Source organism: Sciurus carolinensis, chromosome 11 (genome assembly GCF_902686445.1).
Source record: "Sciurus carolinensis chromosome 11, mSciCar1.2, whole genome shotgun sequence".
NCBI lineage: Eukaryota > Metazoa > Chordata > Mammalia > Rodentia > Sciuridae > Sciurus > Sciurus carolinensis.
Genome location: NC_062223.1, coordinates 25,436,666 through 25,455,304, shown reverse-complemented (window position 1 = coordinate 25,455,304; position 18,639 = coordinate 25,436,666). Strand labels below are relative to the sequence as shown.

At 37.4% G+C, this 18,639-nt stretch overlaps 1 protein-coding gene across 1 annotated transcript in view; it reads left to right on the top strand.

Moving 5' to 3' along the window:
• Positions 1-615: 615 nt before the first annotated feature.
• LOC124959262 (olfactory receptor 4S2-like) overlaps positions 616-18,639 on the top strand; it is a 31,582-nt gene continuing 13,558 nt past the window's right edge. The window contains 2 exon segments of the mRNA XM_047517826.1: positions 616-667; positions 1,718-1,899. Coding sequence (XP_047373782.1) covers positions 616-667; positions 1,718-1,899 — 234 coding nt within the window.

The following is an 18,639-nucleotide window of genomic DNA, read 5'->3' as shown; positions in this document are numbered from 1 at the left end:
TGCACAGCATCAGAGGCAGTTTGGTTTTGCTGTTGCAGAATTTGTAACATAGTAGATTCCAATTAAGAGTTATGCTTTATAACTTATTTACTTAAGTGATTTCCCAAATATGCTCCATCTAATGTGTTCTGGATTTGCATTCCACACATAGACCACATGTCTACTGTCATATCCTTTGCAAACATATTTTAATACAAACAAGTTCAGTATTTTAAAATAAAGATGCAGAAAAGACTGAATGTGCAACCTCAACAGATAATTTGATTGAAATCAGTGTTCTGATAGGTAAATAATGGGAGTCTGAGAATTAAAACAGAAGCATGATTATGGGGAAGGGTAAGAACCATTAACTGTTAAGGTATCTGCCATTCTCTGGATGAAAGAAGAGTAGACTCTTCTCCCTCAAAGGGAAAAAATAGTCTTCCCTTTCCTAGACAATGTTATTGCCCTATTGGAAGAACTTTTTATGCAGTATTTGCTCTCCTTCCAAGCTTGCTCCAATGCCCCTTATTGATTTCAATCTATCAGAAGAAATCTCAGGAAATTCAAAAAGGAAAGTAAACCTTGCTCTAGGTGGAAATGACACATATAAGAATATTGTAGGAATTAGTCAATATGTCCTGGTGTGAACCAGAAGAGAGCTTCAGCATGGGAGTGGATCTTGAAGGTATTAACACAGGTAGACTGAATATAAGTCTAGAGATTGAAAATTTTTTTTACATTAAGGTACTCACTCATGACTTGAGATTGGTTGTTGACCAAGAAAAAGGGATGTGTTGACACCCTGATCCCCAGTACGTTAGAATGTGACCTCATTTAAAGAGAGGGTACTTATATAGGTAATCAGATTAAAAATGAGATTGTTAGGGTGAGTTCTAATATAATAGGCTGGTGTCATTATAAAAAAGGTAAATTTGGGCATAGGGAGCTCTTTCCATCTTTCAAAGTCTTCTTTAGTGTCTTTCTGTAGTGTTCTGTAGTTTTCATTGTAGACATATTTCACCTCTTTTGAAGGCTGATTCATAAAATTTTTGCAGCTATTGTGAATGGGATTGTTTTCCTAATTTATTTTTAAGTAGATTAATTATTGGAGTAAAAAATGCAATTGATTTTTGAATATTGATCTTGTATCCTGCTATTTTGCTATATTCATTTACGAGTTCTAGAAGCCTATTGGTAGAGTGTTTTGGTCTCCTAATGTAGCGTAATGTCATTAGCAAACAAAGATAATTTGACTTCCTCTTTCTATTTGAATCCCTTTACTTTTTTCTCTTGCCTGATTTTTCTGGTTAGCATTTCAAGAACTATGTTGAATAGGAGAGGTGAAAATGGACATCCTTGTCTTGTTCTTGTTTTCAGAGGAAATGCTTTCAGTTTTTCTCCATTCAATAAAATGTTGGCTTTTTTTTTTTGTCATATATGATGTTCAGGTAAATTCCTTCTACCCCTAGTTTCTCTAGTGTTTCTAAAGTGAATGAGAACTGTACTTTCTCAAATGTTTTCACTGTATCTATAGAGAAAATTATGTGATTGTTGACCTTGACTCTATTCATGTGTTGAATCTCATTTATTGATTTTTCTATGTTGAAACAGCTTTTCAACCCTGGGGTGAAACCCACTTGGTCATGGTGCACTATCTTTTCACAATAGCTAAGCTATGAAACCAACCTAACTGCCCTTCAGTAGATCAATGAATAAAGAAAATATGACGGAGAAGCTGCCCAGCGAGATGCTTGGGCGGGGAGCAAAGGTCCAAGGACCCTAAGTGGCTTCTCAGAGGAGGAGCTGCCTCTCACTCCCAGGACTCGGAGCGATGGTCCCGGGACCCTAGGCAGCTTCTCAGAGGAGGAGCCCCCACTTAGACACTTCGGTGCAGGGCAAGGTTCCCTGGCCCAAGAGGTAGGTCTGGGCCCCTGGGAATGTTGCAGAGGAGGGCTGCTGAGTCCAGGCAGTAGTTCTGGATAGAGGGGAATGTCTAGGAGGGCAGCTAACCAATGGAGACATCACCACTGGGTGAGTCTTCCCTGCCGGGCAAGGCTTTCCCACAAGGGCAGTAGAACAAGATTCACAGGTCCACACTAGCCATGCCTCAGACCACAGTCTAGTTTCTCTTTGGTTGACCATCAGTCAACAAGTGGAGGCATCTTTGCCCACCAGCAGGGAATATACCACACCTGAAGGCCACCACTCCTAGAGGGACAGCTTTCTTGTGGAGCACTGCATTATCAAGTTCCTCCAAGACATCAGGCTATTGAAGGCTAAGAGGTGATACATTGGAATTCTATAGGATACTGTAAGTCAATAGAGGAAATCTGTAAAATCTCATTGTTCCACTGATACCTGAACAATATGAGAAAACAAGGGAAGAAAATATCCCAAAAAACTAGATGTTACATTAATAAAATACAATGACAGCATGGCAGAAGAAATGTCAGAAAGGGAGTTCAGAAGGTACATAATTAAATAATCAGGGAAGCAAATGAGGAGATGAAAGATCAAATGTGGCTTTGAATGATCACACCATTCAACAGTTCAAAGAGCAAATGTGAAGCAAAAGATAATTTCAATAAAGAGTTAGAGATACTGAAAAAACAAAGCAAACAGAAATTCTTGAAATGAAGGAAACAAATTAAGAACTGCATAGAAAGTATTACCAATAGAACACCCAGAAGACAGAAATTCAGACATTGAAGACAAAATATTTAATCTTGAAAACAATATTTAATCTTGAAAACAAGAAACAAACCAAAGGAATAAACAATCTATTCAATGAAATAATATCAGAAAATTTCCCAAATCTGAATAATGAAATGGAAAACCAAGTACAAGAGGCTTATAGGACTCCAAATACACAAAATTACAACAGACACACACTAAGGCATATTATAATGAAAACACCTTACATACAAAATAAAGACAGAATTTTAAAGGCTGTGAGAGAAAAGAATCAAGTTACATTCAGGGAGAAACCAATATGGATATCAGGAGATTTTTCAGTCCAGACCCTAAAAGCTAAAAGGGCCTGAAATATTTTTCAAGCCCTGTAAGAAAATGGATGCCAACCAAGAATCTTATACAAGGCAAAACTTTCCTTTAGATTTGATGACAGAAGAAAATCCTTCCATGACAAACAGAAGCTAAGAGAATTTACAAAAAGAAAGCTGGCATTATAGGACATTCTCAGCAAAATATTTCATGAGGAAGAGATGAAAAACAATGATGCAAATCAGCAAAGGGAGGAACTAGCCTAAAGGAACAGTAAAATAAAGGAGAAACCAAGTTGTGTCTAAAAACAAAAATGAGCCAAAACACAAATTATATCTCAATACAAATCATATCACAATAATGCAAATCATATCTCAATAATAACACTGAATGTTAATGGCCTGAACTCATCAATCAAAAGACATAGACTGGCAGATTGGATTAAAAAGAGAGATCCAGCAATATTCTGCCTGCAAGAGACTCACCTCATAGAAAGAGATAAATTAAAGGTGAAAGGATAGAAAAAAAAAAAAAAAATACCATGCACATGGACTCAAAAAAAAAGCCAGAGTATCATTCCTCATATCAGATAATGTAGACTTCAAGCCAAATAGGCAGAAGGGATAAAGAAGGACATTTCATACTGCTGAAGGGAAGCATAAGTCAACAAGACATAACAATCATAAATATCTATGTCCCAAACAGTGGTTCATCCATGTACATCAAACAAATCCTTCTCAATTCCAGGAATCAAATAGACCACAACACAATAATACTAGGTCTCTTTAACTCACCTCTCTCCCCACTGGACAGATCTTCCAAACAAAAATTGAACAAAGAAACCATAGATCTCAATAACACAAACAGTAGTTCAGACTTAACGGACATATATAGAATATAGCATCCAACAAAGAACGAATACACTTTCTTCTCAGCAGCACATGGATCCTTCTCTAAAATAGACCATATTTAATGTCATAAAGCTAATGTTAGCAAATACAAGAAGATAGAGATACTACTTTGTATTCTATCAGATCATAATGGATTGAAATTAGAAATAAATGACAGAATAAAAAACAGAAAGTAATCCAACACCTGGAGATTAAATAATACACTATTGTATGATGAATGGATAACAGAAGATATCAGGAGGAAAATAAAAAATTCTTAGAGGTAAAAAAGAACAAAGATACATCATATCAAAATCTCTGGGACACTATGAAAGCAGTACTTAGAGGAAGATTTATTTCATGGAGTGCTTTCAATAAAAGAAGAAAAAATCATTAGATGAATGACCTAATACAACAGCTCAAAGCCCTAGAAAAAGAACAGAGCAACACCAAAAGAAGTAGAAGACAGGGAATAGTTAAAATCATAGCTAAAATCAATGAAATTGAAACATAAGAAACAATAGAAAAAATTGACAAAAAAATAGTTGATTCTTTGAAAAAAATAAACAAAATTCATAAACCCTTAGCCACACTAACAAAGAGAAGGAGAGAGAAAACTTAAATTACTAAAATTCAGAATGTACAAGGAAATATCACTACAGACACGAGTGAAATACAAAATATAATTAGAAGCTATTTTGAAAATCTATTCTCCAACAAAATAGAAAATATTGAAGTCATCAACAGGTTTCTAGAGACATATGAATTACCTAAACTGAATCAGGAGAACATACACAATTTAAATAGATCATATTCAGGTAATGAATTAGAAGAAGTCATCAAAAGCCTACCAACAAAGAAAAGTCTGGGACCAGATGGGTTCTCAGCTGAGTTCTACAAAATCTTTAAAGAAGAGCTCACTCCACTACTCCTCAAAGTATTCCATGAAATAGAAGAAGAGGGAACCCTCCCAAACTCATTCTATGTAGCCAATATCACCCTGATACCTAAATCAGACAGAGACACATCAAGGAAAGAAAATTTCAGACCAATATCCTAAATGAACATTGATGAAAAAATTCTCAACACAATTTTAGCAAATGGCATACAAAAATATATTAAAAAGATAGTGCACCACGATCAAGTGGGTTTTATCCCAGGAATGCAAGTTTGGGTCAACATCCTGAAATCAATAGATGTAATCTGCTATATCAATAGACTTAAAGTCAAGAATCACATAATTATTTCGATAGATGCAGAAAAAGCATTCCATAAAATACAGCATCCCTTCATGCTCAAAACATTGGAAAACAATAGGGATAGTGGGAATATTCCTTAAGATTGAAAGACCATCTATGATAAGCCCATGGCCAATATTCTTAATGGTGAAAAACTGAAAGCATTCCCCCTGAAAACTGGAACAAGGCAGGGATGCCCTCTTTCACCACTTCTGTTCAACATTGTCCTTGAAACTCTAACTGAAGCAATTATACAGACCAAAGAAATTAAAGGGATGTGAATAGGAAAAGAAGAACTCAAACTATCTCTATTTGCTGATGACAGGGTTATATATTTAGAGGAACCAGAAAATTGCACCAGAAAACGTTTAGAACTCATAAGTGAATTCAGTAAAGTAGCAGGATATAAGATTAATGCTCATTAATCTAATGCATTTGTATACATAAGTGATGAATCTTTGGAAAGAGAAGTTAGGAAAATTACCCAATTCACAATAGCCTCAAAAAAAATTACTTAGGAATCAATCTAGCAAAAGAGGTAAAAGACATCTACAATGAGAACTACAGAACACTAAAGAAAGAAATTAAAGAAAACCTTAGAAGATGGAAAGATCTCCCATGTTCTTGCATAGGCAGAATTAATATCATCAAAATGGCCATACTACCAAAAGTGCTATACAGATTCAATACAATTCCAATTAAAATCCCAAACATACCTCACAGAAATAGAGTAAGCAATCATGAAATTCATCTGTAAGAATAAGAAACCCAGAATAGCTAAAGCAATCCTTAGCAGGAAGAGTGAAGCAGGGGGTATCGCAATACCAGATCTTCAACTACACTACAAAGCAATAGTAACAAAAACAGCATGGTATTGGCACCAAAATAGTTAGATCAATGATACAGAATAGAGGCCACAGACACAAACCCAAATAAATACAATTTTCTCATACTAGACAAAGGTGCCAAAAATATGCAATGGAGAAATAATAGCCTCTTCAACAAATGGTGCTTGGAAAACTGGAAATCCATGTGCAGTAGCCCCTATCTCTCACACTGCACAAAAATCAACTCAAAATGGATCTAGGATCATGGAATCAGACCAGAGACCCTGCATCTCATAGAAGAAAAAGTAGGTCCAAATCTTCAACATGTAAGCTTAGGATCAGATTTCCTTAACAGGACTCCCAAAGCACAAGAAATAAAAGCAGGAATCAATAACTGGGATAGATTCAAACTAAATAACTTTCTCTCAGCAAAGGAAACTATCAGTAATGTGAAGAGAGAGCTTACAGAGTGGGAGAAAATCTTTGCCACTCATACTTCAGATAGAGCACTAATTTCCAGAATATATAAAGAACTCAAAAAACTCTACACCAATAATACAATTAACTTAATCAACAAATGGGCTAAGGAAATGAACAGATACTTCACAGAAGAAGAACTACAAGTACTCAACAGATATATGAAAAAATGTTCAACATCTCTAATAATAAGAGAAATGCAAATCAAAACTACCCTAAAATTCCATCTCAGGTGATTATCAAGAATACAAACAACAATAGGTGTTGGCAAGGACGTGGGAAAAAAGGTACACTCATACATTGTTGCTTGGTTTGCAAATTAGTGCACCCACTCTGGAAAGCAGTGTGGAGATTTCTTAGAAAACTTGGAATGGAACCACCATTTCACCCAGCTATGCCACTCCTTGGCCTATGTCCAAAGGACTTAAAATCAGCATACTACAGAGATGCAGCTGCATCAATGTTCATAGCGGCTCATTTCACAATAGCCAGATTGTGGAACCAACCTAGATGCCCTTCTATTGATGGATGGATAAAGAAACTGTGGTATATATATATAATGGAATATTACTCAACTATAAAGATTAATAAAATCATGGCATTTGCAAGCAAATGGATGAAATTGGAGAATATCATGATAAGTGAGATAAGCCAATCTCAAAAAACCAAAGGACAAATGATCTCGCTGATAAGTGGATGATGACACATAGTGGGAGGTGGGAGGAGGACAAGAATGGAGGAAGGAGGGACTGTGTAGAGGGAAAAGAGTGTTGGGAGTGGTGGGGGGGAAGGAAAAAATAACAGAATGAATCAAACACTATTACCCTATGTGAATGTATGATGTACAAATGGTATGCCTTTACTTCACGTACAAACCGAGAAACAATATGTATCTCATTTGTGTACAATAAAAATAAATTTAAAAAATAATAAATAAAAAAGAAAAATATGGCATACATACATATTGGAGTATTACTCAACCCTAAAGAAGAATGAAATTATCGCATTTGCAAGTAAATGGATGGAACTGGAGACTGTCATGCTAAGTGACATAAGCCAGTCCCCCAAAAATAAACATGGAATGATTTCTCTGATATAATGACACTAATCAAAATAAGATGTGTGTGGGTGTGAATTATGAAAAAGAAAGAAAGAGTAAAAGAAGGAAAAAGGAAATTTTATTAAATTAAGAGAAAGATCAATAGAGTATATTGATCATGCTTGATCTTGGTGTACAATCTTCTTGTGTTTTTAATTATTTGCTAATATTTTATTAAGGATTTTTGCATTCCTTAAATATAATAAATGCTGGTGAGGATATGTGGAAAACACTATTTACTGTTTTTTAAATTAGTATAGCCACTATGGAAATAAATATGTATGTTTCTTAAAAAATAAAGCTGGACCTACCTTATGATCCATCTCTAAATGACTCCTCATCACTTATCAAGGCAACATTCTTTAAAAAATGCATGTATATTCATCTTTACTGTGGCACAATTCTCAATAGCCAATTTATGGAATCAGCTTAGGTGTATCTATTAACAAATCAATGAGAAAATTACATACACACACACACACACACAAACAGTACAGTTTTAGTAAGTCATAAAGAAGAATAAAATTATGCAATTTGGAGGAAAATGGATGGAACTGGAAAACATCATAATAACTAAAATCAGGCAGATTCAGAAAGACAAAAGTTATATTTTCTGTTTTGGTGAGCCTTTTTTGCCACTGTGACCAAAAGACCTGACAAGAACAATTTTAAAGGGAGAATAGCTCATTTAAGGGTTTATGGTTTCAGAGGTCCCAGTCTGTAGTGAACTCGCTCCATTTTGGGGGTCTCCAGGTGAGACAGAACATCATTGTAGAAGAGTATGCCTGAAGAAAGCAGCTGGTGATGTGGCAACAGGAAGGAGGCAGGGAGGAGAGACAGAGACACAGAGAGAGAGAGGACTCCCTTAATCAGGGACAAAATATATACTCCAAAGGCACATCCCCATGACCCACCTCCTCCAGCCATACTCTACCTCTCATAGTTACTATCACCCAGTTAACTTTCATCAGAAGATTAATGTGCTGATTAAACTAAGGCTCTGATAACCAAATCATGTCACCTCTAAAGTTTCCTGCACTGTCTCACACATGAGCTTCTGGGGGACACCTCATATCACATATTCCACCCCTGGCACCAAAAAGCTCATGGCCATTTTATGATGCAAAATACATTTAGTCCTTTCCAAGAGTCCCCTAGCCTCAACAGTTCCAGTTCAGCTTGTAGGGACTCTGACCCTGATGCACTTTGCCTGATCTCTCAGGCCTTTGAGATCTTGTTGGAAATCCCCATGACCCCCTAACCCAGCAGACAGCAATCCTGAAGAACCAGCACCATGTAGATGATGCCAAGGTCTGCTACCATTTCCACCAGTAGCCAAACTTCCAGGGTCCTTGGCTTCAGTAACCTCCAAGTGCCTGGGTGGATGAGCATGGTGAAAAATCTTTCTAGGTCCCTTTGTGAAAGGAGGATGCCTCATTTGTCTGGTCAGGGGATTTTTTTTTTCTGATTTTTAATTTTAATTAAATGTTTAAAAACTGGTATTTGATTCAATTATTGGAAAATTTAAGCATATTTGAAACATGTATATACATTTCACAACAATAATGATCCACTTTGTAAAAAATAGCTTATTTGAGTATAGAAAAATATCATTTCTCACTTATTTGAATGGCCAACTTTGTTTTAAAGCCTGAGGCAATGTTAATATAGGTATCTCTTCTCACTACCAGGGGAAAAAGTATTCCATTTCATAACTCAAGTCTAATTTAAAGTGTAAATTACATATCCTGTCTTTAAGTAGTCTTCAATCACATATAATAAGCATCTTAACATTTATAGACTACCTAAAGAAATACAATTGAATTCACAGAAGGATGTATTAACTCAAAAGCATATGCCAATACCACCAAAATGGTTTTACTTTTGTCATTGTCAACATGTACAGCATTGGAATTGTATCATTTTTGTTTTATTTCTTAAATATTACTTAAGTATGCATTAAAAATATATGTTTAAAGCCAGGAGCCGTGACACACACCTAATCCCAACTCTCTGGGAGGCGGAGCAACAGGATCACAAGTTCAAGGTCAGCCAGGGCAATATCACCAGACCAAGTCTCAAATATATAAATAAATAAATAAATAAATAAATAAATAAAAAGGGCTGGGGATGTGATTTAGTAGAACACACTGGGGTTCAATCCCCATTATCACCAAAAAATATTTAAGAAACATGACACATTAAGAAGCCCTCTGTAAACATAATCCTTTCTCAATATATTTTTCCATTTTGCTTCATATGTAAATAATTTAATCTATAAAATCACAAATAACATTATGTGTTCTTATGGCCTGGAAGTACTTACATGTTTTGGAGTTTGATAATAAATGTTCTCTTTGATTTATAAAAACTATGCAGTATTTTCAGTGTTTAGTATCATTCAAATACTTATCACAGATTCTTATTGTCTTCCTAACTTGTTCTGCTAATAGACCTTTTCAATTTACTGGTAAAGATGCCATGAATTAAAAGTTATAATGGTCAAGCCAAGATTAATTTAGAAAAAAAAAAGGGGGGGTGCTGGGGATATAGCTCAGTTGGGAGAGTGCTTGCCTTGCAAGCACAAGGCCTTGGGTTCAATCTCCAGCACTGCGAAAGAAAAAAAAAAAAAGTGGGGGCAGAGAAAGTGCCTATCTAAATTCACTAAATCTTATTAAAGCTGCTTCAGCTTGTATGAACAACAAATAACATTAGTGAAGAATGAATACCATTCATTTAAAAGGTATCTAATAAAATCTAAAATTTAATCAACAGAGAGATTAAATTCATATTAGCCTTGCTAAAAAAAATTCCACTAGATTCTGTTACAGTAACAGAACCAATAATAACCTAAATTTTCTAAAATTTATTTTTGAATCATCATTTTGATGAGTTAGAACTTTAAAAGAAAAAATGACACACAAATGATTTTAGAAAGGCCTAAATATAATTCCTGATACAGTTCATCATAGAAATCCTTATTCAGAAAGTATTACACACTCATTGAAACACACCACCTACCTAGTGATTTTTTATACATCCACATCATATTTATTGGGTAAGAATTCCAATTACTTTTATGTAATAAAAGTAAAAAGGAATTTTGCATGTTGCCTATGCTCACTTTATTTTTAGGCCTTTATTTATAGAATACAAAATTAGAAAAACATTCTACATTAATGTTCTTATTAGAAGTAAATGACTCAAAATACAAACAAAACTAAGCTAAGCACTATTATTACTTTTAAAATCTAAGTTTCTAGAAATTTTATTTTTTAGTCAATACAAAATTATGTAGTTCACACTATTAACTGTCCAGAAACTGTTTAAAAAACTAAACATACTCTGTTAAACAGCAGATTACAAGAAATGTTTTCTACGCTCCTATTTTAAAAAACAAGATTCTGGTATGCACAGGGAATTTAAATACAAATTCATACATGGTGGCTAAAATCCTGTCAACTTTTAGCCTGATACAACATAAATCAACAGTTATTATGCATAAACAATTCAAAATTAAAGTTTATAATGGAAATGTCAACAAGTCATAACTACAACACATCAATACTGATGGGTTCCCACTATACTTCAACCAGGCACAGAAGATGTGCACAGCTGATAGACAGACTGCTTAGAAAATTAAAGCTATCAGAGCCATAAATAAGGAATACATAAAAATAAACAGCAATGCCAAAATAAGAGGGCCATTAAAAAAAAGTGAATAAGATGTGATGCAGACACATTTGATAGTACTCTCTGTAAGCCACTTTCCACTGATTTATAAAGCTATGGTTTTATAATTCTTTTTAAATGGAAAATTATTCTACAGTGCTGCATGCAGTAATTTCACTGTACATTCTTGACTACAATGCAATCTTCAAATCCTCTTGAAGAATTTGACATATCTAATTAGGATGTCTCCAGATAGTCAGCTTGTCATATTTTCAGGAGCCTTTAGTGCTTCAGTAGCCTTGCAAAGTTTCTTAATAACAGATGATAAAGCTTCTGGGTTATATCCTTGTTCACAAAGACGTACACAAATAGACAGCATTTCCATATCTAAGCCAGTATTCAAAATTCTTGAAATATCAAGTAGAATGTCCATGGTCTCCCTCACCACATTCAAATTGGCAGCTGACGACGCTCACGCCCCACCACGACGCAGCTGCCACTCGCCATAGCGAAGGCTGAGGGATGCAGGAGAAGGGCCTGACTCAGAACTATAGCGCCTTCCTTTCTCATGGTCAAGGGAATTTTTACTTTTACTTCTTCAAATTTGAGATGGGTGTGTTCTTATAAATTCATGAGATTCCTCAAGTCATCTTTCTTATTGTCTTTGGGCAGTCTTTGGTTTTTCTGTGGTGGCTGTAATGTCATTAACAACCACACATTCCTTAGTCCAATTTTACTTTCAGTTTTCTGGCCAAACTTCGAGGTTTTCAAATCTTCCTGCTTTGCTTCTGCTCCTGATTATCAGTATGAAATTGGCTACAAGCTGCCAATAGTATCGTTCATTGCCACTGTCTGAATACTATACTGCCTAGAAATTGATTTCCACCTGGTTAAGAAGCCCATCACCTTTAAATTCAGCCTTAAACAGAGTCTCAGGACAAGGGGGAAATGTAAATGGTTTATGTGGGGGCTCACAGTTTCAGAGATCTCAGTTCATAGGCAACTGACTCAGATCATCATTTTGGAGGAGTGTGGCAGAGGAAAACAGCTGGAGATGTGGCACCAGGAAGCAGAGAGAAGTGGAGAGGCAGAAAGACAGAGAGAGAGAGAGAGAGAGAGAGAGAGAGAGAGAGAGAGAATCCCCCTCACCAGGGGAAAAATATATAACCTACAGGCATGCCCCAATGACTCACCTCTGTTGAGGACAAGATGTCTTGGACAAGATGGTGCCTGGCAGTTTGCCAAAGGGCACTGGATACCAAAATAAGGAAGTACCCATAAAGGTTGCTTGCCTACTAGTTCCTTGGAGACTTATGACGTGTTCACGCCAGGCTCTAGGATTGGTTATCTAATATCATGCTGTGCGTGGACAGTTCGTGATCCATATAGTACTATACTGACATTCCTCAGCATGCTCTCCTGTGTGAGAGAAAGCTTTGCTATAATTGACTGATAAGCTAGGAGCCTGGGGGAGGAGAGAGGCAGAGGGTAGAAGAAGGGAGATAGTCGAAGAAGAAAGGAGGCAGGAAAACATGGAGGACACAATAAATCTCGTCAACTAAAGATTGGTGGTGTCTCCTTTCTCCGCGCTGGTTCCGCTGGATGGAACAAGTGGTGGCCCATACGGGGAGCTTCTTTCTCCTTCTGTGTCCTCCCAGCTAAGTAACTTAAGGTAAGTTATAGGAAAAGTAAGTAACTTAAAGTAAGCTATAGGAAAATTGTAGGATAACCTCCCGGAAATCTCTGGCCAGAGTGTATAAGGGGGAGGTCACATAGTCCCAGTGAAGGGACCCCACAGTCCTGGTGAAAAGGACCCCACCCTCCCGGTGAAGGGAACCACATAGCTTGGTAAAGGGAGTCTACATTACCCCAGTAAAGGAGGCCACATAACCCTGGTAAAGGGAGGTCTCATAACTCCAGAATGGAGTTACAAGTGTCTAGAAATCAAATGATAAGAATCATACGAGATGTATTTAAGGCTCTTGGGACTGCCATAAAATGATCTTCTGTGACAGCACATGTAACCATGTTGGCCAAGGTTAGTCCTTGGTTTTTGGAAGAGGGAGTCCTACATATTCCACAATGGGAACATCATAAAGAGGATCTTATCAAAGCAGAAAAGCAATCCCCTTTACCAAGAGGTACTTTTCCCATGTGGCAGCTCATTAAGGAATGTCTAATATCTAAAAAAGGTAAAATAATAACTTTAGTAAAAAAAAGGAAATATGTGTCTGGAAGAGATAAAGAAACAAGTAAGTGTAACTTCTCATAAAGAGGAAGCAGAGGAGGAGGGGCTTACTGGGGAGGAATTAGAAAGAGCATCAAGGACACTGTCGCCCCCATCAGTTATATCAGGAAGGAATACCAATCCCTTCCTGGAGGCAGCAGCTCCCCCCCAAGCAGCTTGCTCCCTATATCCCCCAAGGTACCCTTGGGAGGAGTTAGTTCATGCTATAAATCAGATGGGTTTTTCAACGCAAGGAGAAGAAACTCCCCTTAAGGAAACCTCAGCAGTCCCACAATTCTTCCCTGTACTAGAGGACCAAAATAGACAAAGATTCCACCAACCTCTGGATTTCAAAACAGTAAAAAATTTTAAGGAGGCAGTGGCTACATATGGTCCACAGACCCCATTTACAATTAGTATGTTGGAATCTGTATCGGGGCTAAATCTAGTGCCAGAAGATTGGAAAAGGCTATGTGAAGCTGTGCTATCAGGGGGGCAGTACCTAGTGTGGAAAATGGCATGGCAGGAAGCCTCATTAGAAATGGCATGCTGTAACGCTGCCACAGGCTTTCCCCAAAGAAATGTAGAAATGCTAACAGGAGAAGGAAACTATGAAGGTATTCAACAGCAGATTATTTATGATCCTGGGGTGTACACACAAATTGCTGCTGCTGCCACTAAAGCCTGGAAGTTAATTAAAGGGTCAGGAGATTTACAGGGGCAGTTGTCCAAGGTGATTCAGGGAAGTAACGAATCATTTGCAGATTTTGATAGACTAATCCAAATGACTGCTAGAGTATTTGGGGATTCAGAACAAGCTATGCCCTTAATAAAACAATTAGCTTATGAGCAAGCAAATAGATGGTGTAAAGAAGCTATAAGACCACAGAAAAATAAAGATTTAAGTACTTATATAAAAGTCTGTGGGGATTCAATGATACAGTCATTACAGTACAAGTAATAGCTGTTGCTCTTCATGGGCCAAATCAGGGGCAATCAAGAGCTAAAGCAATAATATGCTTTAAGTGTGGTCAAGGAGGGCACTTCAGAAAAGACTGCCCTGAAGGACCCATAGGATTAAAGCCTAGGGGAACACCTAAGACTGGAGAACAACAAGGGACAAATCAACCTGCCCGAGGTCTATGTCCTCAGTGCCGAAAAGGAAGGCACTGGGCGAAGTATTGTACATCAAGATTTGATATAGAGAGATATCCTATGCCAGCCCAGTCAATAAATGATGAGGGGGGCCCAACCCGGGGACCTCAAACATATGGGGCCTTTCAGAATCCCATAGTACAGATCCCCACTCTCAATCCTTTCTGACTATCTCCTCGTAGTCCCGAGGAACATCAGGGAGCGGGAGATTGGACCTCTGTGACTCCACCCGACTCGTTTTAACCCCAGAAATGGGAGTACAAGTGGTCCCCATGGATGTACATGGACCACTCCCTGAGGGCACAGCAGGATTATTGTTAGGGCAGAATTCCACAACTCTGTCAGGATTACTAGTATTGCCAGGAGTCATTGATTCTGATTATACTGGAGAAATAAAGATTATGTTATCTTCCCCTTGAGGGGTATCTGTTGTTTCTCCAGGAGATAAAATAGCACAAATATTGATATTGCCTAGCCATCATGGGACTTTTCCCAGTTCACAAAGACTGGAGGAAACAACGGGTTTGGATCCACAGGTTTGGGTGTCTTTTGGGCACAATCCACAAAAAATAGACCTATGCTTAAATTGAAAGTTAATGGTACTCCCATAGAGGATCTAATAGACATGGGTGCTGACATTTGTATTATAAGACAGAAGAACTGGAACAAATCATGGCCTGTTACAGCATCCAGTACTACCTTACGGGGACTTGGATTTGCCCAAACCCCATTACAAAGTTCAGCTGTATTATCTTGGGAGGACCCTGATGGGAAAAGGGGGACATTCCAACCTTATGTATTAGCTCACCTGCCTGTCACTCTTTGGGGAAGAGACATTTTAACACAGATGAATGTTATCATTTCTTCCTCAGTTGAGCAAAATATGTCCTGTCTAAACCCAACTGTTTTGCCAGTCATGGTGGGACAAGATTATATCCCTGGAACAGGACTAGGCAAAAATTTACAAGGTGTTACCTGCCCCATTCAAGTCGAAGGACAAACAGGGACTGAGGGGCTGGGTTTTCCCGAGAGACCACTGAACCATTAAAGATAACATGGAAATCCAATAATCCTATCTGGGTCCCCCAGTGGCTCCTTTCTAAAGAAAAAATAGAAATAGTATATATGTATGTATATATATATATATATATATATATATATATATATATATATAGTTAATCAACAATTGAAGGAAAATCATATCATTCCTTCCACTTCCCCTTGGAATACACCCATTTTTGTCATAAATAAGAAGTCTGGGAAATGTCGACTTTTGCAAGATCTGAGAGTCATAAATTCCAGTATGCAGATTATGGGCCCGGTGTAACTGGGTCTCCCCTCATTAGCTGCTGTTCCAAAACATTATCATATCGTCTCTATAGATATAAAGGATTGTTTCTTTTCCATTCCTGTTCATCCGAGGATAGCCCTCGATTTGCCTTTTCCGTTCCTTCTTTAAATAATGAAGAGCCTAATACTAGATATCAATGGGTGGTCCTTCCCCAGGGAATGGCAAATAGTACCACTATGTGTCAAATATATGTTGACCAGGCTATATCACAGATTAGACAAAATTATAAAGAACTTTATTGTCTCCATTATATAGATGATATTCTTTTGGTTCACAGAAAACAGGAGACTTTAGGGCATTTGACAATATTATTGATACCTTAGAGAAATGGGGATTACATGTGGCCCCAGTAAAGGTGCACACCCACAGCCCTATTACCTTTCTAGGACATCAAATATTAGATACCTGTGTTAGGCCACAAAAAATTCAATTAGCCACAGGAAAGCTTAAGACTCTAAATGATTTCCAAAAATTATTAGGTGATATAAATTGGATAAGGCCAAATTTGGGAATCACCACTGGCCAACTTAAGCCTCTGTTTGATATTCTCCAAGGAGATTCAGACCCTACATCCCCCAGAAATTTAACTCCTAAATGTAGAAAAGCCTTGAGTTTAGTAGAACAAGCTTTAGAAAATGCTCATAGTGATAGAGTTGATCTATCCTTGCCTTTTAATCTCATAGTACTAGATTCTAAATATACTCCTACAGATCTATTGTGGCAAACTGGACTCCTGATATGGATCCATTTGCCAGTGTCCCCCAAAAATATTGTTTCCCTGTATCCTGTGATGGTAGCAAATCTAGTTACATTAGGACTTAAAACAACCCTTCGAGTTTTTGGAGTTCATCCTCAGACAGTTATTGTCCTGTACACGGCAAAGCAGATTGAAATACTAGTTAACAATAATGAAGATTGGACAATTGTCTATTGTTCCACCTTGGCCACATTTGATAATCACTTGCCAAGTTCACCTATTGTCAGCTTCTTCAAAAGACATCCTGTTATTTTCCCTCAGGTTGTTAAGGCTCAACCTATCCCAGCAGCAAATACAATCTTTACAGATGGCTCCTCCTCTGGTACAGCTACAGTAGTTTCTGATAAAGTACAGACTATCATTACTTCTCATAAGTCTGCTCAAAAACCTGAACTAGAAGCAATAATAACTGCCTTACAAACATTTCCTGGGGAATCATTAAATATTTACATTGATAGTCTCTATATTGCCCAGCTTGTGCCACGGCTCTAAACAGCTGGATCCAATAGTCCTCAATCTACCTTACAACAATGCTTTTATCAAGTACAAACTCTTCTGTGGGCTTGCATAGAACCTTTATATACAGGCCATATCAGAGCACATTCAGGCTTGCCTGGGCCTTTAGCTCAAGGAAATTCTACTGCAGTCTCAACTACTCGTGATCCTCATGTGTTTAATATTGTACAAGAAGCAATTAATTTCCATAAAGATTTTCATGTCAATGCTACTACTCTCAAAATAATATATAACAATACAAAAGAACAAGCCAGAAATATAGTAAAACTGTGTCCTGCCTGTGTGCCTCATTTATCTGTTCCTCATTTTGGAGTCAATCCTAAAGGATTCCTTCCAAATCATCTATGGCAGATGGATGTCACCCATATCCCTGAATTTGGTACTTTAAGATTTGTACATGTAACTGTAGATACCTACTCAGGATATATATTTGCTACCGCCCATACAGGGGAAAAGACAAAAGATGTAATCAGTCATTGCCTTCAAGTCTTTGCTACTATGGGAAGGCCAAAATCATTTAAAACAGATAATGGGCCTGCATATACTTCTTCTTCATTTCAACAGTTTTGCTCAAAGTTTAATATCTATCATTCTACAGGATTGCAATACAATCCACAAGGACAAGCTATTGTGGAAAGGGCTAATCAAACATTGAAAGTCTGCTTAACTAAACAAAAATGGGTAATAGGGGCATTAACCCCTCCCAAGAACAGACTTAACCTTGCTTTTTTCACCCTCAATTTTTTAACTTTGGATGGTATGGACTGTACTTCGGCTGATAGACATTTTAGTGGAAAGTCTGGTGGCCATCCACAAGCAATGTGGAAAGACATCTTGACTGGGTCCTGGAAAGGACCTGACCCAGTATTAATTTGGGGGAGAGGATATGTTTGTTTTTCCTCAGGACCAACAACAACCTATCTGGGTCCTGGAGCGCTTGGTAAGAACTATCCATAAGAAAGAAAATGGCACCGAAACACCGAAATGATGGTGATGGTGGTAAGCCTGCTGTTGTTAGCTCTTCCTAAAATTTTTGGGGATATATCACTCATGGCACACAAGTTTTCCCTCAATTATTTCCTAGTACAGAACTTCTAGGTATCCCTTACCTACCAGCTGGTTCCACTGTATAGGCACTTATTTACTCCTCTAAACTTCAAGTTTAGAGGTAGTCTTTGCTTCCTCTGGTTAGCCACCTCAGAAACTGCCATGATACAGGGAGGCAATCTCTCTCTCATTCAATAAAGGTGCAGTCAAAAGCAAGCCCATATAAAGGGAAGTAATACACCTGTTTATAGTTATACAGGGTGCAAGACCATTTACTCTTCCTTTTATCAGGCTTTCCCCACTACTCCCGTATGTGTCATGTCTCTGTGTTCATTCTGTCTAACAGTTCTAAGTTTAATATTAACATTACTAATAACAATGATAATGATACTGAGGTC